The 21,066-nt window shown below is 42.5% G+C and overlaps 1 protein-coding gene across 1 annotated transcript; it reads left to right on the top strand.

Annotated features, from left to right (window-relative positions):
- Positions 1 to 644: 644 nt before the first annotated feature.
- xpo6 (exportin 6) lies at positions 645 to 20,246 on the top strand. The gene is made up of 24 exons (XM_060039787.1): positions 645 to 1,452; positions 2,269 to 2,359; positions 2,941 to 3,053; positions 3,667 to 3,864; positions 5,081 to 5,240; positions 6,177 to 6,254; positions 6,502 to 7,000; positions 7,162 to 7,288; positions 8,161 to 8,270; positions 8,765 to 8,873; positions 9,201 to 9,293; positions 9,547 to 9,616; positions 10,003 to 10,162; positions 10,556 to 10,648; positions 11,823 to 11,967; positions 13,303 to 13,449; positions 13,955 to 14,144; positions 14,702 to 14,857; positions 15,048 to 15,162; positions 16,280 to 16,451; positions 16,951 to 17,112; positions 18,173 to 18,271; positions 18,974 to 19,204; positions 19,633 to 20,246. The coding sequence occupies exons 1-24, from the start codon at positions 1,450 to 1,452 to the stop codon at positions 19,732 to 19,734; spliced, it is 3,423 nt and encodes a 1,140-aa protein (XP_059895770.1). The 5' UTR covers positions 645 to 1,449; the 3' UTR covers positions 19,735 to 20,246.
- The last annotated feature ends 820 nt before the right edge of the window (positions 20,247 to 21,066 follow it).

The following is a 21,066-nucleotide window of genomic DNA, read 5'->3' as shown; positions in this document are numbered from 1 at the left end:
ATCCATCCCAATGCAACGACAATTTCGTTCTCCCTGTAGAAACATAGCCAGAATCCAACTTGGGTGGGCCCAGAGAAAATTGGGTACGGCTTTGCCCATCCAAATCACTGGACGTACAAATAGTATTAAAGCTTCCTGATCGGACAGATTCCCCAACCACAGTTATGCGTTTTTCTTCAAGTGTGGCCATAATATGGCCTACTGCTATTCCCCTTATGGAGACTAATACCCATACTGTACAGTTTAATCCGAAAAACACTAGCAACTGTAGGCAAATATGCATTTTAATTTGAGATTTATAGAATTGCCGTTTTTATTTATTTTTATCAATTGTAGTTATTGATATGCTGTTAATTCATCAGCTGATTCATCAGCTTTTTGCAATGTAAACTTTCACATGCATTTTTAATTAAATTAATCATTTCATATCCTTTGATCATGAAAGGATATAAAATGATTATTTGAATAAAAAATATACAATATAAATGTAATGAATGAAAAATGTATTCAACTTATACAACATATAGATTTAATAGTAGTCGAATAATAGTATAACAACTTCTAAGGAACCTTTGAATGTGTATTGGTTCTAATTCTTGGTAAGAATACCTTTTTTTACATTCCAACGCACGTGGGTGCGTGTTTGTGTGTACGTCACTCCATGGTTTCCCTGGGTGATTTCTGCCGTAAAGCAGCAAGTTTCGACGCAAAGCATGAACCAATAGCGCTAGCGGTACGCTACAGAAACAGCCGCCCCGACAAGCAAAAAAAGCGAAAACAGGAACAAGTGATTATTACATCGTTTATGTAGTGTCATCGCTGCATATGTTTTTTTTTATTGTTATCCTAGTCGTATTTTCCATCTTCAACATGAAGATGTAGTTTGCGAGAGCAAAGAGTCACATACGCATATTTTCTCTTACGTTATTTGACAGCAGCTAAGGCAATGCTTCCATCGTTATAGACAAGACGAGCTAGCGTCGTGCGCTAACCTCTGCTAGCACTCCTCTATAGCGTGAACTAGCCGATCTGAACGTTCATACTAGATCAATATTCCACCTAAACCGTACTGAAACCTTGCCAATCTAGTTACCTTATCGCTCATCTATTTTGAGTTACTGTTAACGTTACGTTAACAATGCTGACGCAGAACATTTAGTTAGCATATCAATGTGACCGACATGCCTTCAATCTATGACAAACTGCGGGGTTATTTTTAATCATTGGCAAGCGTGAGTAAATGTAATGTTATGTCGTATCGTAGTTGTGACGGAAAGGAACACCGATAGCATCACCAAGCTAACGTTAACTGCGTGCAAGCAGATCATGAACCCCAGTTGGCCAACACCTTAGCTGGCTAATTAAGTAGCTAAGTAAGTAGCACATATCTGCTACTTTGTTTATTACATTCAAAGTTGGAGGCACAAAGTTGGAGGAATACGTGCTGAAATGGTGAGTATGAGTTCATTAAATCACCGTTTATGTGTGTTGTTGAGCTGAAAAAGTTGCTGTGGCTCAGTCTGTATCCCTTGCTATTGTAGACTAAACCATTGGTATACTTTCATTCAAAATTAACCCCAATTACTTTCGTTTCCTGATGTAACTAACGGTTTGTGATGTCAGGCTTATTTCCCCGAGATATTGCATGTTTTTTTTGCATATTTCTTTAATGAAGACGCCCATTTAACAACGCCAAGTATTTGTGTTGAGTAATGCTAACCTGCTGCAAGTTCTGGCTTATTTGAGGAATTTAGAGCCGTCCGCAAATGTCACTGTTCTACCTGATATGCAGGACTTTCCCAAATTAGACATGTCAAATAAGGGATATCGGGTATCTGTGGGTTTTGCTTTTGTAAACAGCATTTTCAATTGTGTGCATTGGGGTTAGAACCGTGGAGGGATGACTTGATACACTAAATCAAATAAATACTTTGTCTTAATACATAACACAAGCATACATGGAGGAACTTCTGTGTTTTGTTAAAGTAAATCTTGTTCAATAATCTGGCAAGACGTGTTCCTCCAAAATTATATTTAATTATGTGTAATGATTAATCTTCCCACCGTCGTTGTTCTCCACTGACCAAAGTAGATCCACAATGAAAACCTCTCTGGTTGAGTCACAGGGGTTTGAAAAATCATCATTGCATAAAGGTGATGCCTGCAGGGAAAAGGTGACATGGTTTAACCTAAGGTGGTGCATGCCTGTAAAATCTCTTGAAATAGTATACAGCAGACTCTTGCTTTTTTTTTTTTTAATGTCTCCAGGCGTCAGAAGAGGCCTCGCTGCGTGCGCTGGAGAGCCTCATGACAGAGTTCTTTCACAGCTGCACGACCAATGAGCGGAAGAGAGAGATAGGTAAGCGTCATCTGTCGATACAGGCATCGTCTGTTTGTTAGGGGAAGGATAGATGGATGGGAATATTGTGTTTGACTCCCAGCCCTAGTTGGAACTAGGGCTACGTTCTGGTCGATTGGTTTGGGTTAGGGGATATGCGCTGGTTGACCAAATTCTCATTGGTTGGACAATCTTTTGCGTTAATAATAATTATGTAATTATGAATATAAATAATTCCAAGGCTCCCTCATTTCAGTTATAATACTTGTATAGATTAAGACTCATTAGACAGGAGGTCAAAACAACCTATTTTTCACAACTTTGAACTTGCCCAACTTAAGGATGACTGTAAGTCTATTTATTTGACATTTGGCTTCAAATGAATGGACACCATGTCAAACAAATAGTTGTTGGTGTGGAAGCATTTGGTTAAAAAGTGTGTGAGCAATCTAAAAACAGTAGGAATATATTTATTGGATGTTTTCTGGTTTGCTCAGTCAAATTTCATGTTTGATGGATAGGCTTTGAGTGTGAGCGTATCATAGTTGGCCCTTGGGTGTTGTTTTAATGTTGTGGTGGTTTCTACTTCCTGTTCCTTACAGAAGAACTGCTGAATAACTTTGCGCAGCAGACGGGAGCATGGCGTCACTGCTTGTTCTTCCTGTCCAATACTCGGAATGAGTATGTTATGATGTACAGCCTTACAGTATTCGAGGTAATTACTCATTGTTGTGTTTTTTTGTCTGTGTTTTATTTTTGGCATCATTTATTGGGTTTATTCAAATGGAAATAAAGGAACAGAAAGTGTGTGTGTGTGTGTGTGTGTCGCTCTATAACCTTCAACAATGCTCAAACCCTGTATCCATTACCACCAGTCATCATATTAAACAGGGAACAAGATCGAAAAATATATTATCTTCTGACGTGTGTTGATCTTTGACTGTGCTTCTGTGCGCCTCACTAAATCAAAGCTCTGCCGTTACCGAGTCTAACTCGGCCCCAAAGTGGATCCGAAAGACTTTTACTTCCTCCACACAGCACTTACTTGTGATATTGTAATTTTGCTTTTTGAAGGGTTACTTCAACAAAACTTGAACTTTAAAAATTCATCTTTTTCCGATTTCATCAAGGTGTGTGTGTGTGTGTGTGTGTGTGTGTGTGTGTGTGTGTGTGTGTGTGTGTGTGTGTGTGTGTGTGTGTGTGTGTGTGTGTGTGTGTGTGTGTGTGTGTGTGTGTGTGTGTGTGTGTGTGTGTGTGTGTGTGTGACCATTTCGGTAGCAGTCTTGAGCCTTCAAGATGATATTCCTGACTCGTGTTGTACCCTTCAGAACCTGGTGAATAAGCAGTGGCTAGGTGTGGCTTCCCAGGACAAGATGGAGATCCGAAACTGTTTGCCAAAGTTGCTGCTGGCCCAGCACAAAGTCATGCCGTACTTCATCCGCAACAAGCTCTGCAAAGTCATCGTGGACATCGGTCGCCAGGACTGGCCAATGTTTTACCATGACTTCTTCACAAACATCCTGCAGGTAAAGCAGTTCATACGACAAGATTTTAGCCTCCACCCGCTGACATATGATTGAAATCTCAGCGAAAGGCCCTTGCTTGAAGCCATTATTATAGCTGGCTCCCGTGGCGGATGATCATGGTGTGCACTGCTGAAAGAAGTGATCAGAGAGGCTCATCTGTACGGCGCTGAGGCCTAAGAGATAATATAGAATGTTAATAATCTGGACCTGTCCAGGAGTCCACACCCCTTAGTGTCAAATGTTGTGACACGCAATGACAGCAGTGACGACACCCAACAGAGCATTAGCCAACAGGGCTTTGAGAAAGGCTCTGTGGTTTGCTTGGAGCCACAAAATAGAAATAGAGGAACATTTAGTGAATGTTTGAACTCAATAAGCACACAAGCCACTTGGATTGCCGGCTTCTTGTGGTCTTTCATTTTGGACAGTGTGATTCTTTGTGTGTGTTGTCATGCATAAAGGTAGGACAAGAGACTAGTCTGGGAATCGTCCTTGTTAAACGTCTTGTAATGTGTGACCCCCTCTCACCGATTGGTAAAGTGTGAAACCCACAACGGCCTCAAGTTAACCGATTACAGGAAAGACGGTTGTTTAATCTCTGAAGTTCAGCCATCTGATGACTTTGAAAGTCGTGTCGTGTGCAAGAGCTCAAAGCAAAGACCCATGGAATTTCGGTCTGTATTGTGGGGTGATCAAGGATCATGGCTTAGCAAAAGTGTTTAACTCCCAGTCGCAAAAAACTGGGTTCTACAGCCTTCTGCTACCTGATCCCTGATTTCTTGTACCTGAAATCACTAAGTTGCTTTGGGTGAAAAGGTCTGCTCAATAACCAATATTAAAGTATTGTGGTGGCTACTGACTAGACACATTAATTATCATTCACGCACTGCACTGCTCTTTCCTCTGCCACAAAACAAGTAACGCTTTCATTGCAACACATTGCAGCTTGCTTTGTTCGCACAAGACTTTGTTATGCCATTCGAAATTTCTAAAGATTTTTTCATCAGCCTTTGTATTTTCCAATAACTCTTATTGCCTAAAGGGTTTAATGAATTTCCATTAGAACCTGGTCTAGTATTTTCTTTCAATATATTTGTGAATGATATGTAATTGCCTGTTTTTAGATCTCAAGCTTTTTTGATACCTTTCAATGTTATCAGTATGAATTTGAACTACTTTTAATGTAATATGATCTCCTTTTATATTTTTTCTCCAGTTGATCCAGTCTCCTGGCCTGGCATCCCTGGGCTTGGTGTTGCTGAAGACCACGTCAGAGGAGCTGGCCTGCCCTCGGGAAGACCTGAGTGTGGCCCGGAGAGACGAGCTCCGCAAGCTGTTGCTGGAGCAGGTGCCCACGGTGCTGGGACTGCTGACGGGTAAGGACTGCTCAGGTCATCCCAATGTTAAATGACAATTCCGGTATTTAGCACATTGAGCCCAATTTCTGGGTTTTCTAGAAATGAAATAGAGTGGTTAACACTGAAATCTTGACTATTGGTCCTGTCTTGGGTATTTAGCTCATTTCGAATCAACCCTGCCTGCTTCAGTGTGGGTGGCTACAGGCATTCACAAACATTTCCTTAAAATTCATCATAAGTGGTTTAATTCACCGAGTGGTTTAGCGTTGTTCGTTGATATTCCAAATCAAGTATCGTAGTGAAATAAAGTTTCTGTTGTGTTTTATTTGGCATTTTGTAAATCCTGTTGAAACGGAGACGGGAAACGGAAACGAAAAGGGTTTAGGTTAGGTTGTAGTCTTTTTGCTCGGTTCTCAGTCTTTCGTATTTCGCTACGATACTTGATTTGGAACATCAACGAACAACACTAACCACTCGGTGAGTTGCACATTTCTGAAAACGAACGTTAAGGGTTTTTTTAAGGACAGGTTTGTGAATGCCCGTAGCCAGCCATTCTGAAGCAGGCAGGGGCGATTTGAAATGAGTCAAATACCCGAGACGGAACTACCGGTCATTTTGGTATCAAACACTATTTCATCCACTATTTTCATCCTCCGTGCTAAATACCTTTTTTAGAATTTTCAGGAGCTCACCAAGTAAAGACTGTTCCGATCATCCCAGTGTTAAGGCTGCTAAGATCATTCCAGCGTGACGCTTCCGCAAAAGACTCAAGACTCCTTTGTTTAGCTTACAAGCACCATTCAATACATATATAGCTACAGTTCAGGGCGATTAGTGGCCTGATTCGTCTTCCTAGAGTGGACATAACCTACAGCTGTGAATAAATCCATGATGGCAAGTGTTTTAGTTTTTAAACGACAAAAAATAACTGATCTGTTGTTTTTTGAACTGCAGGTATCCTGGAATCCTACTGGGACAAGCACAACGTCATGGGAACAACTCCCCCACCCTCGCCCACCTCTGGAGAAGATGGTCAGTAGTAATCAGATAAAATCAAGCTAATGAGCAGGGTGATGTGAACGTTCCCGAATCCCTGTCATTTACATGTATGCATCCTTGAGCATAATGACGTACATCTGATTCCACTGCAAGACGGTATGGATGAAGCAGTTCAATAACCCAATAGCAATAGCATTGGTCGTTTTGGTAACAAGCATGTTCATGCTACACCATGGTGGGTTTCATTGATCTAGTGTTATTTTCCACTCCCTCTCATCAGTGGAGTTGCTGGGCAGCCTCTTCCAGGGAAGCCAGTATTCCAAACTGCTCTGCCAGCCCATGGCCGAGCTGGACCAGGACAGCCACCAGCTGTGCTGCTTGGTGCTAGAGAGCCTGGCCCACCTGTTCAGCTGGATCCCCCTGTCCACCAGCATCACCCCCACCCTGCTGGCCTCCATCTTCCACTTCGCCCGCTTCGGCTGCGACCTCAGAACCAAGGCCAAGCCCGACCCTTTCATCTCCTCCTCCAACGGCCCGCCGTCGTCCAACGGGGACGGGCGGAGCCTCCCCCAGAGTGCGGAGGGCAAGCAGGACCGCGCCCGCCTGGGGGTGCTGGCCATGACCTGCGTCAACGAGCTGGTTTCCAAGAACTGCGTGCCGCTGGACTTTGAGGAGTACCTGCTGCGCATGTTCCAGCAGACCTTCTTCCTGTTGCAGAGGCTGACGCGGGAGAACAACTCCCACACGGTGAAGGGCAAGCTACAGGAGCTGGACGAGTGGTACGTGGTCGGCAGGATCGCCCTCCCTGGTTGTTTGGCTAGTCGTTAGGTTCAGCACCTGAAAGCTATTTATAATCAATTTGTCTTTTTTGTTTTAAAAGTATTTTATAATTTGTGAGTCGATTTTCCCCTGTGTGTGTGTGTGTGTGTTCAATTTGCAGTTATTTGGAAAAGTTCACTGATTTCCTGCGGCTGTTTGTCAGTGTCCACCTGAGGAGGATAGAGTCGAGTCCTCAGTTCCCAATTGTAGAGTTCCTAGCATTGCTGTTCAAGTACACCTTTAACCAGGTAAGAATTGTGTTTCAAGCATTGTTTAGCTCTGAGAGTTGTAAAGAGTATGACCGGAAGAGCACATGATTTTGAAAATGAACCCCAAAAAAATACCATCCCTATGTTTTCCAGCCATTGATTAAGAAGTGTACCTGTGTACATGCATCTGTGATCGACAGGCAAGATGGTTTCCAATCAGGGAACGGACACCCTGATTGGTCAGAAATTAGCCAGGAATTGTCCAAAAATCTAAATTGTATCATACAGGGCAGTCGTGCCATCAACTCCAAACAGATTCTCACACCGCATTTCACTCGACAATAGCGAATGGATGGCATTTATAACAAATTAAACTAAATGTAAAGCTCTTAAAACTTATTGACAGCACATATTTATCTACTAGTAATGAAACTAGCAAACTGCTGTCAACTACTTTCATCGTTGGTCAAATGTTGTGTTCAAATTGTCAGGTTGTCTACATTGTAGTGTGAATGCAATATTTGAGGCTACATTATAGACATGATAAATGTTACATTTATTTGACTGAGCTAAAATGGATTCCCGAGTAATTCTATTCATGGTGGTTATTTGTACAGTGGGCTGGAAATCTAATTCAATGCCAGGTGTGACTCACTATCCAACACAGGCACACAAGGTACAAGATACTATATCTAGACTCAAGGTACACTATCTAGACACAAGTTACAAGGTACTATATCTTAACATTCCATACCAGTTACAATGTACCGTATATAGGCCCAACAAATACGGTACTTTATCTAGACACAAGGTTACCATGTCTTGACAGGATCTTGGGCAAGTGTATTCGCTGCTGCAGATTATTGCTGCTACTTGTTTAACTTTTCGCAAAAAACAACCTTCCTTCCCAGCCCAACCATGAAGGCTACTTTGCCTGTTTGGAAATATGGACTGTTTTCTTGGATTTCCTCACAACGAAGATCAAAAGTAGACTGGCTGACAGAGAGAGTGTTTTAAACCGGTGAGTCAGAGTTCTGCTTGGGATTGATTTTGACGTTATGGTGTTGAGATACGTTAACTCTGATAACGGGCTGTTATCATCATTTCGAGCAGTGGTTCTCAAACTGGTTAGCGTACCACTGGGGGTACGCGATGTGCTATTTCGTGGAATGCAGAGGAATTTCCCAAAAATTATTAACGATTTTTGAATATATTTCTTTATAAAATTTAAAGATATAATAAGATCTAAATATTCGTACAAATGGAAATACATTAACCGAGAGATCATTAAAATGGGGTCTTATCGTGGATAATATCCACCATTACAAGCTAAACTGACTGCAAGATATAATGTAAGTGCTAAAATTATGAATTGTTCAAAAACACTGCGATCGTAACTCCAAGTGGGAACTATTTCGAAGTGCTTTTGAAAAAAGGTTGTTGTACTGTTTGAATCTCACACAAACCACCACAAGACCTTGTTGTGTTTTATGCGTCACTGGGCTCTGGTTCCAGGTACAAAGACGCCCTGGGTCTCCTACTCAGAGAGGTTCTGAACAGAATCCAGTTCAGGTACAACCAGGCCCAGCTGGAGGAGCTGGATGATGAGGCTCTCGATGATGACGTAAGACTCTGTCACTTCTGGCACACCTGTTGTTGTTGTTGTTGATAAGGCATTCCACATAGATGCCTTGTACAAAGATTGTCACATCATGACGGCCATAAAAAAGCTCTGGTCTATTTCTCTGGTCGTGTTCTCAACAATGGTTGGTCTCAAGTGATGACGTGTCATTGTCTCGTCTGTAAACTTGAAACGTTGCTGTCTTATTTTTTTTCTTTCTTTCTCCTCACATTCTGTGAATGTGGTCTATTGTCAAAGCTTGCTCATATAAAAATTGTACTCGCCTCATATCCTACCCTGTGTTTCTTGTTTCTGGCTTGGTAACCGTAGCAACAGACGGAGTGGCAGCGGTACCTACGCCAGAGTCTGGAAGTGGTTGCCAAGGTGATGGAGCTGCTTCCATCCCATGCATTTACTACTTTGGTAAGAAAGAACCAACCTGGAATGGGAAGGACATGGAGGGTGGGGCGGGAGGATGACTCATTCAAAAATAATTGTATCTTATTTATTATTATTTATTTCTGTCGTTCGGTTTCACTTGTTGGTAGTCAAACCTGGAATTTGATTACTGTGATCTCCTGCATTTGTATTTTATGCGACCGAAGCTAGAATTGATTTCCAAGTCAAAAATAATAATGTGGCTCTCTCACTTTCTCTCTCTCACCGCTGTCTTCAGTTTCCCATCCTTCAGGAGAACCTGGATGTGTATCTGGGTCTGCAGCAGTTCATTGTCACCACAGGAACAGGTGGGACACTGTTACAGACATTCCATTAGGGCATTTAGCAGACACTTTATCCAAAGCGGCATGCAATAAGTACATTCGTCAGAAGAAGGTGAAACATTATTTTGCAGACCTAAAAAAATTATTTGAATGGCATGGTAGCTAAAATTGGGAACATGATTACTATTCCCCTAAACGACCTTGTTTTTAAAAATGCTACATTTTGATAAAGAATTAATGAATGTTATACTCTTATTTTTAAATTGAAAAATATTTATCCCTCTGTCTCAATCTCCTCTTTCTAAATATATCGATCTCCCCCTCTTGTGGCCATTCAATCTCTGTTTCTCCATTTCTCTATCCGACTCTTGCATATCCAACTCCCTCTCTCCCTCTCCTCCTCACTCCAGTCGGGAGGCTGAACATCTCGGCGGAGAACGACTGCCGGAGGCTGCACTGCTCGCTGCGTGACCTCAGCTCCCTGCTCCAGGCGGTGGGACGCCTCTCAGAGTACTTCATCGGCGACGTCTTCGCCTCGCGCTTCAACGACGCCGTGGCAGTCGTGGAGAGGTCTGTAGTCTGTCCTGTCCGTTTCTCGTGGAGGCTTTATTTATATAGCACTTTTCATACACAAGGCAGACTCAAAGTGCTTCACATATAAACATTGTCATACAATTAAATTAAATAATAGATGAGTAAAAGAAAAACATATGCAAAGAAATGGGTAAAATATAAAGTTAAAAAGGCATTTTAGTATTAAAATAGAAAATAAAGGCAAAGTTAAAAAAGCTTTTTAGAAAGTGCAATGTATTTAAGATTTAGCAGAAAGCTATAGCAAACATAAGTCTTCAGTCTTGTTTTAAAGGTGCTCAGAGTTGGGGCAGGAGGATAAAGGGGAATGAGTTATGAACACAATCACACAATGCAAAGAATAAGTTTCTCCTCCTGTGTGTTCTGTTGTAGGTTGGTTGAGGTGACGTGCTACGGTTCCCAGAGTAGCCTGTACGACCTGGAGACTGCTGTGCCTTCTGTCCTCAAACCAGACCTCATTGATGTGTGAGTACATGCTCCTCCTAGACAGCAAACCATATCCCTCTGTGACCGAAATTCACATCTTTACACCAATATGTATGTCTTACCTTGTTTCCTCAAAATTCTGTTTGATCGCATAAAACCACCATACACGGATAATCCAGTGTATGGGCCCAATTGTGCAGCTAAACACAATGGCTAAGAGAGGGTTTCTGCGGAAATGTTAGGTTGATTGCTTTCCATCAGAACAGATTACCCTTATTGCCATCTGGTGGCCATAGGGTGCGATTGATTGGTGCCAATTCAACTATATTTGCATTGAGCTTTCAAAAGCGTCAACGGTCAAAATTGTTTGATTAGATCTTTGCTCTACTTCACTTTATTGGCATCGAATATTGACCCAGGTACTAATCGGATGTTGTGCTATGCCCCTGTAGGCTACGTAAGGGATAACGTATAGAACGCCGGTCATTATCGGGAAAATAGGCCCCGACAGGGCGAACAGGACACTGACGCCTCATTGCGAAAGGGTGATCTCCTAAAATAAGCTTCTTTAGGACATCGCCCTAAAGGAGCTTATTTTCAATATGACCGGCGACGTTCTATACATTACCCCGCTTATTACACGGCTACTTGCCAAAGCAAAAAATGTACTCTACAATTACCATTCGTAGTGTTGTTCAGCAGAGAAATAGTCTGCCAAAGACGTTGACGTCGCTTAGCAACAGAATACGCTGGGGGTGATAAATTACCGTAGTACTTGTGGAGTGAAACTGAAGACGTGAATCAGAGGCAATTATCGAAAAATAATTCACCACCGGAAGTCCCATGCAAGTGAACAGAGCGTTCCACAGCATTGAGAAGAGTCGTATGATGACAACTGATACTACACGAGGTGGTAGCCAATGTAAAATGTGACATTTATCTCATTACATTTTTTACTTTTTGTAATTTTAGTATGTATTTTTCACGTGTCCTGCTGTGAGCTCCTTGCAAGTCTATACAAGAAGGGAGGTCTTGTGTTCCAAAGTGTGATACTGAATAAAATATCAAACCATATTCCCAGTAACCTTTACATTCACCTGCAAAAAATCTCTCTGAATATTAATGTTAAAGTTAATGATCCTCGTGATATTGAAAGTCCAGGCGGGTATGTGGCGGTACTGGGTGGTAAATCACGTGTTTGTTTGTGAATTAGCCACGCACAGGCCCTCGCTGCCCTGCAGGCCTACTCCCATTGGCTGGCCCAGTTCTACAGTGAAGTCCAGCGGCAAAACCAGAGCCGCTTCGTGAGCCTCATCACCTCAGCCGTGGATGCCAGCAGCCCTCTCCTCACTCCTAAGGTAGCACCCTAACCGCAGCCTCTCTCCTCTCACCTACCCCACCCTCTCTCCTAACCCCCTCTCTCCTCCCTCCTAACCGCAGCCTCTCTCCTCTCACCTACCCCACCCTCTCTCCTCACCCCCTCTCTCCCCAGCCGACCTCTCTCCTCTCTCCTCACCCCCTCTCTCCCCAGCCGACCTCTCTCCTCCCTCCTCACCCAAACCTCTCTCCTCACCCCACCATCTCTTCTCTGAAAATTGTGCTGTGATCAAGCGTTGCACTGACGTTATGCAGAGCTATCATCTAAATTAGGGCCAAAGAAGTTTCCTTCATCACAATCGTGCCTTGTAGTGTTACTAAAAAGGAACTGTTAAAAGTGCTGCTGTGTTACTTTCAAGACATTAGAATAATATAATTAGTTTGAAGAGAGGGAGTTGTTCTAAACCAGGGGTGCCCTAATTCTTCCCATTTGAGGGCCGAAATTGAATCTGGGGGAGGTTTGGGGACAAAATGTTAATTTTGCAGTAGGTTAAGTTAATTATTGGCGTGTGTGTGTGTATAGATAGATAGATAGATAGATAGATAGATAGATAGATAGAATGCGTGTGCCAAATAAACACTTTTATTGTGCTTCCCATTTATGTAAAAAAATGTACTGGCTTCTTTAAATTAGAAAAATAATTGAAGCTAAATGAAATATTTGAAGACAGACTTTGAACATTACAGGGCCTTAGGCCTATTTCTTCAAATACAAAGACATTCAGTGCAATAGGCAAAGTAACATGGGACAAAACATGCCCCCCATGCCATGGGACCCAAATAAACTCTTCACTTGTTTGAACAATCCTTTTTAAGTAGTAGCAGAATTGGACAACAGCTTGGGAAGGTGTGTAGAACTCCGTACTGTACTCACTAGTGCAATAAACAAAGTTACATGGGACAAAACATGCCCCCATTAATAATACAGAGAAGAATATACTCAAAGGTGACGCATTGGAGGCCTAGGCTTACACAATCTGCCTGAAGTAGGCCTATCAGTGGGAGACAAGGACATGCCTTTAAAAGTCTCTCAATATCAGGCTCCAGCTGACTCACAGACAAAGTGAGAATGTCATAGTGTGGATTTTTTTTTTTTTTAAATAATTTATAACTTTTATTAAACAATGGGTAAGGCGCGGGCCCCAAAAAGGGCAGCTATGTTCTGAACGAAGAGCGGGAAGGGCAGCTCGATGGACCAATGGCCGGCTCTGAACACAAATCTGACTGCAAACGGTTGTGAGGGGGTTTGACTGCTTGAAAGCCGTGCATTAAGTCAGACTAGGATCTTGCTAATGTTCAGTATTCCACCCCCCCAGGTGCCGGAGAAGCTCCTCCTCTCTGCCTGCCACCTGCTGGTCTCCATGGCGTCAACGGTACGACCAGTCTTCCTGGTGTCACTGCCCGCCATCCAGAGCACCTTCCGCCTCATCACGGAAAACAACTCTCCAGGGCTCCCACCGGAGGTCAGTCTGCTCACAGCAGGACATTTGAGTCATGTTTAACCAGTGCTAGCTAACCTTTTACTGACGCAACTATTTTCGGCGTTAAACAAATATCTGAACTAGAAGAATATAGCGTGCCCAGCCACCGCCGGTCGATCCATCCAGGGACTTTCTGCTAAAGGAAAAACTTGCGTAGTGCAGTAGTATTAGTATTTAAAGTTTATACTGCACTGTAAGTGAGTGTGACTCCTGAACAGCTCCAAACAAATACAATGTATAATTATGTGTCCTACATGTTCAACATTGATCTCATTGGAGGGAAATGGCTGCTAAATGTAATGTAATATTCCCAAGGCAATGGTCCCGACACTGAATCATAGCCGATGCATTATACGAGGGCAATATTGTTTACTTTAATAGGGACACTAGTTTGTGTTGTAATTGTTTTGAATAGTATTGCTCTGAATGTTAGGTTGACATGGAGTAGTCATATATATGTGTGTGTGTGTGTGTGTGTGTGTCCCAGGCCCACATGCTGGTGTGCAGGGCTCTGTCCAACATGCTGCTGCTACCCTGGCCGAGCCTGCCGGAGAGCGAGCAGCAGTGGCAGACGCGCTCCAGTAGCCACGCCAGCCTGGTGGCGGCCCTGACCCGGGACTACCGCACGCTGAGGGGCACCACCAGCCTGCCCCAGGGCAGCACTGAGCTAGGCAACAGTAAGCCAACCCCCCCTCTCCACCCCTGGATGGGGGGAGAAACCTCAGGCCGCTGCCTAAAGGCCCTGATACACTTTAAAGGAACTCTTGTCTCGTCTCGCCGGGAGCCGCTTCGACAAACATCCCACACACTGAATAAAAACTTGGATTGAAAGCCTATGCTAAGACACTAATTACGATAAAGAATATTGGGGCCTTGCGCTGCATGAGAGACTAAACAGATCACCTCTGATTCTTTTCCTGATATTTAGATATTTCTTTCTATTATTTTGGATAGGATTTATGTTCCTGTGTACGTGTTCTGTTGTTTACATATTGTTATTGTTGGTGGCATTATACAGCCCCTTGCTCCGTGTCCAAGCATGTATAGCCGCACATTATATTGTTTATCTCCCTCTCACCCTCTTCGTTCTCTTCCTCTCCCGCTCTTTATTTATTTAGATCTCTCCGACCTCTCTCGCTCTCTATCTCCCCCTCTCTCCATCTATTCATCTCCCTCTCTTGCGTTTGATGTTGTGTGCATGACTTGTTTTAACGTACGCTCTTTGCACCTACAGTGAAGGCGGTGATGCAGCAGACTCTTCCGGTTCTCCGAGAGGTCGTGGACAGCATCTCGGGGGAATCCACCAAATCTCGCCAGATCTGTTACCAAAGCCTGCAGGAGTCGGTCCAAGTGTCCCTCGCCCTGTTCCCAGTATTTATTCAGCATCCTGGTAAGATAATAAAAACCTGGCCAATAATAAATTGTTAAGTATGCTGACTGGCTATTTCCTCATCTCATTTCAGAAAAAATGAAGAACCCAACGTGGCTAAACTAGAGCACATTGACCTTATGCAAAATCTTGTGTGATACTGATTCAAGCCATTGCCTCCCATTGAAATGTATCCATCCTATCTCTGTAGATGTGACGGACGAGATGTTGAGCTTCTTCCTGACACTGTTTCAAGCCCTGAGGGTCCAAATGGGAGTTGCCTTCACAGGACAAATCATACACACCTTCCTGAGCATGTTCACCAGGTAAATAACACTGACTAATATGTTCACCAGGTAAATAACACTGACTAATATGTTCACCAGGTAAATAACACTGACTAATATGTTCACCAGGTAAATAACACAAACTAATATGTTCACCAGGTAAATGGCACTCATTCTCATGTTCACCATGTAAATAACAATGATTAATATGTCCACCAGGTAAAGCAAATATACTACCATGTTAACCTGCATAACATATATTGGAACATTCACTTAACTAAATAACACTTTAACATCATCACCAGGTTATGAACATTCTCACTGGCTAAATAACATATATTGACATATTAGTAAGGTAAACTACATTCATGAACATGTTCATTAGGTAAATAATATTACTGTTGACGATTAGATTAACAGCTATTCTCTGTTGTATTTATAATAGCTACACGTTTGAAAAGTTTGAATGAAAGCCAACTTTTGCTTGACTCTTTGGCACATTTGTATCAGTGCCAAGTTGTCTTTGGTTAATGTTTGAACGCAAGGAAAACATGTACGTTTGTGCGTCACCTGATCATATGTTTCCCCCTTATCTTGCCCAATAGCTCAATAGTCAAGGTTTTCATTTATTTACTAACATGGCAGTGCCACGTTTCTTTCACGTGGGAACATGAAATTAGACCTATCCACGTTTAATCTTTATTCAACCCAAGTCACCCAGACATGAAACCTTATTAACCTGAATAGTGCAGTTCATAATGTTTTCTTTGTTAATGTTACAAATTAAATCAAATTAAGAATGCCTACCTATTCATTTTGATTTCTCAGATATATTCAGTCATATTATAGTTGCATGTCTGGATGATACTGTATCATGTTATTTTCAGTATTTTAATCACTTGGCCGACACTTTTATCCATATAGACTTTGCAGTCATTTTTTATTCTATATAGATGCATGTCATGAAGGAGAAGGTAGGGATGGGTCAGCTTGCTCAAGGATGCCTAAAGGTAAACTTCAGAACCAGAATATATCTGCCTTTGGAAGTCAACCATGTCAGCAGACCATCCTGCCCCTGTCCATTACCTTACAATGTGAGGCCTGTGGGCACACTCAGAATTCAACTATAACTTTCCAAAATGTGTGTGTGATCCAGGGAGCAGCTGGCGGCCAGCATACTGCAGGAGGGCAGCGCGGGGTGCAGGGTGGTGCAGAAGTTCTTGAAGATACTGCAGGTGGTGGTGCAAGAGCCGGGCCAGGCCTTCAAGCCCTTCCTGCCCAACATCCTGTCCCTATGCATGGAGCAGGTGTACCCCATCGTGGCAGAGGTCAGTCACCCTGCCCTCTCCGTCCTTCATGGCTGTTGCAACTGTGCTGGGCTGCTTTCTTTTGATGCACCTCATTTTATATGCACTGTCTTTGACCTCGGAACATCAGCCAAATCGTCAACCGAAGAGAAGACGCGGTTCTGTGTTATTGGCCCCCTTGAAGTGTAGTCGTCTCATGTATATGAAACATACTACCAAATTGTTCTTAGAATATGGGAAAGCCATTGTGGCTGCTTGACACGCTCATTATTAAAGTCATAATCACTTATTTGCTTGCTACCATTTACTTTTCAAGAAAATAAGATGATGTTGATTTAACATGTAAACAAATGGTAGGGTGGCTAGGGTTTTTGACTCTATGGCAACGGATTCATGAAGATCCTAGAGCTAATTGTATAAGCCCTTTTCCTTGGCAACATGCATTTGAATTCACTGAGTTTGTTTTGAATAAATGCATCAAATGACCCCATGGTTTGATAAACGCCTTGTTCCTCCTCAGCGGTCTTCACCGGACATTAAAGGGGAGCTGTTTGAGCTCCTCTACCAAGTTCTCCACCAGAACTGGAGGTACTTCTTCAAGACATCTGTCCTGGCGAGTGTCCAGAGGGGTGTAGCAGAAGACACCATGGAGAATGAGGCTCAGTTCACTGCTGCCATGCAGGTGGGTCTCCCATTCCTACACCAGACCCTCCACGTAACCTGGGGAGGGTCTGGCCCAACGGACAATGTTCTCCCTCTTTATCTGTACAGTCTTGTTCATGTATTCATGCAAACATACAACAGTAGAAAACTGTAAATCCTTGATAACTTTCTACTTGGTCTTTCTGATCTTGGTATTGTTTAAATTGACTTCATGCATTCTTTGGACTACAATATGGGTTGGAGCATGGATTGTAATGTGTAGATCAGAGGTGCTAGATCTGATGTTTTCAGCAGTTTCTACTCGATCGATATTGATTTTTGAGTGCCGATGCCGATTATTTTCAGAGAAAAATTACGATTACGTTTTAATCGGCCGATTAAAAACAAAACAAAAAAAAGCCTATAAAACGTAGTTTTTGATACCTTAAATATACTTTAAACACTTTTGACGAATATGTGAATTGAATGCAGAACCTTTGAGTGTTTTAGAATACATTTACAGTCAAAAATGAGTGTAATGTAAAATGTAAAATAAATAACTAACTCCCAATGTGCTGCGCTCGTGAGCAGTGACTAACACGTGCGTGCTGAGCAGTATGGTCTCACCGTTAGAGTCTATAGTATTACAAATTAACATGGCCTGGGACCTAAAGAAAATCAGGCACAACATGCTCAAACAACGCGTCTTGTGTACATTGGTGAGGTGAGCGCGCAGCTGCCTGAGCGAGCGTGCTTTCATGTTGTACGGTAAAATTCAATCTCCTCTTTTTTACTCCAGCTAAAGTTGTTAGTTAGCAAGGCGAGTAGGAGCGCAATCTGCAGGATACTAAGCGCAATAACATTTAAAAAAAAAAATATTAAAAAAAAATTAAATCGGTTGTAATCTGCGTCTTTTTGGCAGATGTTGATTATTTTCAAAAAGGCTATAATCGGCCGATTAAATAGGCAGGCCGATGAATCGGTCAGGCCCTAGTTTCTACTAAAACGGCGCTGGTGTTGCGGCATCTAGATCTGATGTTTTCAGCGGTATCTACGGTCCTGGCTCTAGTTTACTATCTTCCATTGTTCCTATTCTCCAGGCGTTTGGGCAGTCATTCCTGCAGCCAGACATTCACATCTTCAAGCAGAATGTGTGCTACCTGGAGGCCCTGAACAGCAAGCACAAACTGTACCACAGAGTGAGTTCCTTCACCCGCTCTACTCCAACCATGACCCTCCCATCGCAACCAATTAACATACAGAATCATTTGGCAATTACAACTTATCTGCAAAATATTTGTCAATAAGTTTTGATGGCGGTATCAATTCAACGGTTTAAAGTTTTTGAACACTTAAAATATGGATACTTAAATATTGGCTGCTGATGAGACCGCAAGCTCTTCTAATACATGACTTTATTTATTATTATTGAGTGAGATTGATTTTCCCATTCTATAGGACACGGGGTACCCTAGACTGTCATGCCCATTTATTATTAATGATGTTATTATTATCATTATTATTATTAATATTATTTTGGGATCTTAACAGGGTTCAACATGAAAAATAATGTGCAACTGTCGTAGCAGGGCCAACTGGTCATAATGGTCAAACATTAGCCCCCAGTCAGTTCTTACTGGCCCTTTTATCAAAGTTGTTAGCGTAAAGACTTGCCTCACAATACTAGTAGGGCACATATTAATGACTGCATGTGCTTTGTGCTTGTGGAAAATGTCCAACGCTTAAGCATTAGGATTTTATGCAAATAAATGTGTTTTAAATATCGATATATAGATATCGATATATATCGATATCATTGTTTAAAATTGTATCAACGTGACAATTTTTCTGGTCCGGGCCATTGAACCCCACTTTTTGTTTAACCCTGTTTTGCTTTCCAGAAGCTGTTCCGGACCTCCATGCTGTTCCACTTCATCAACGTGCTGCTGCAGGTGCTGCTCCACAAGAGCCACGACCTGCTGCAGGAGGAGATCACGCTCGCCGTCTACAACATGGCCGCTGTCGACTTTGACGCCTTCTACTCCGGCTTCATGCCCGAGTTCCTCACAGGCTGCCAAGGCGTAGACTCCAACCAGCGGACTGTCCTGGCGCGCAACTTCAAGCTTGAGCGGGTACGCAATGAGCGGTCATCTTTGGACCGTTTTTCTTTTATATATTCCCAATGTGTTTTGTTGGCTGCTCAATAGGATATATCTCTAAACACCTGATTCTACTGTAACCTTGTTTTAAGGAAGGAAGCTATGGTCCACTCCTTGCTGTTAAGACAATGACTTTGAGCCAAGCCAATGTTAACCTCCTGTACTTCAGAGATATATCTATTAAAATGTAGGAATTGAATATCCAATTTAAAGGTTGTCAGCTATAGCCCCAATTAATAGGACAAAGTTACAGTAATACAGACCTAACCGTCGTCAAGCTACATGCCTCGTTCGTCGTCCTACGAACTGAGCTACTCATTAACCTCTGCTGATTTCCAAACTTCACCATTCTCTTTCTATCTGGTTTCTCCCCTCCCTCCCTCCCTCCCTCCCTCCCCTAGGACCTGCCATCCTTCACTCAGAGTGTACACAGGCTAGTGAACGACCTGCGCTACTACAGACTGTGCAACAGCAGCCTGCCTACAGGCACCATCAAGCTATAACACATGCAGACAGACACACAGATTAGCCCATTGGTGCCGACCACTTAGGCCAACGTGCCCCCCCCCCCCCCACCACGTGGCCTGGGTTCAAGTCTGGGGTCATACCTGCCAGCAGAAGAAGGCTCTTCTGTCACGGAGGGGTTCGTTGGAGACTGATGACGATGCTGCTGTTGTTTTTTTATTATTATTATTTCTGCTGTAGGACTAATTATTTTTGTTCTTTGAAAGTGGGGCCCTCTTTCGCGTCCCTCGACGCCAACACAGCGACTTGAGGCGCAAAGAGCCATCTGAGCCAGGCCCCTTTTTTACCCACGATGCATCTGCGAGACCAGCCCCGGCTGGGACTGAGCACTTTCCGACTCGATTAGAGTTATTTTATCGATAAGTCTGCTTTTATTGATCTTGAGTTTTATTTTTCTTCATCTCCAAAGGAGACTTAATCTCTTTCATATCATTCCATTCTGATGCGGAGAAAATGTGCTTGATAAATAAAGTGTCTAATGTTTTTTAAATGCATCTCAGATATTTGTTAATTTAGACTAGAAGGGGCACTGCGTTAGGACATGCAGTATTTACTTTGAAATCGGGTTCAACATTATTTTTGAATGCTTCAATATTTCTATAAATTACATTCCTGAAGACAAAATGAAAACAACGTTTGACTATTATCGCATATTTCCAAGTCAATCCAATCAAATCCAGGAAAGAAAACATTCTAACATATTAAATATTTTCAATGTTATTGGTGGTTGAAATGCAATGCCCACCCACCCGGAATGAGGGATCTTTTCACAAACTGATAAATGTCCAAAACCTGGCACCAATTGGGCCAGCAGTTAACCCTATGATGCTATTCCCATTGGATTTCTTTAGTACTTTTCATGTTTTATGCAGTGGTGTCCCAAGCACTTTGGTCAAGTGATGATGTGTAACGAAACACGATATACACATCTAAACAGTAATACAGATGCGTTTAATATTTATTTTATTAGTTTTTTTTTTTTTTTTTTATTAGTTTAGCCACCCCATTCCGTTACATGAGTTCAAATGCTTAATTTCCTTCGACATATAACTTGCATGAAGAGCCATAGGTCTACCAAAAAGAAAACACTCAAGCCTTCTAGAGTGATTTGAACTTATTTTGGATTGAAACGCGTTTATTTTTGTTTTGTACCATGCATGTCATTAACCCCAGACGATGGGGCAAGAACGATGGCCCTTTGGCCAACCCTGACGTGCTATTGCAGCGTTCCTGGGCGCCCTGCGGCTGCGTTGTAGTTTAATTATCCGTCCAATTGTCGGCAATCCGAATCCGTCCAATTGTCGGCAAGG

The sequence above is a fragment of the Gadus macrocephalus genome, chromosome 2, assembly GCF_031168955.1.
Source record: "Gadus macrocephalus chromosome 2, ASM3116895v1".
Lineage (NCBI taxonomy): Eukaryota > Metazoa > Chordata > Actinopteri > Gadiformes > Gadidae > Gadus > Gadus macrocephalus.
Note: the sequence above shows the minus strand (reverse complement) of the source record. Positions and strands in the feature narration are given on the sequence as shown.

Bases quoted from the DNA above. Each gene is read 5' to 3' on its own strand.
- xpo6 (XM_060039787.1), top strand. The intron at 10,649-11,822 runs GTGAGTACATGC...TTTGTGAATTAG, and splicing joins AAACCAGACCTCATTGATGT to CCACGCACAGGCCCTCGCTG. The intron at 19,205-19,632 runs GTACGCAATGAG...TCCCTCCCCTAG, and splicing joins GCAACTTCAAGCTTGAGCGG to GACCTGCCATCCTTCACTCA.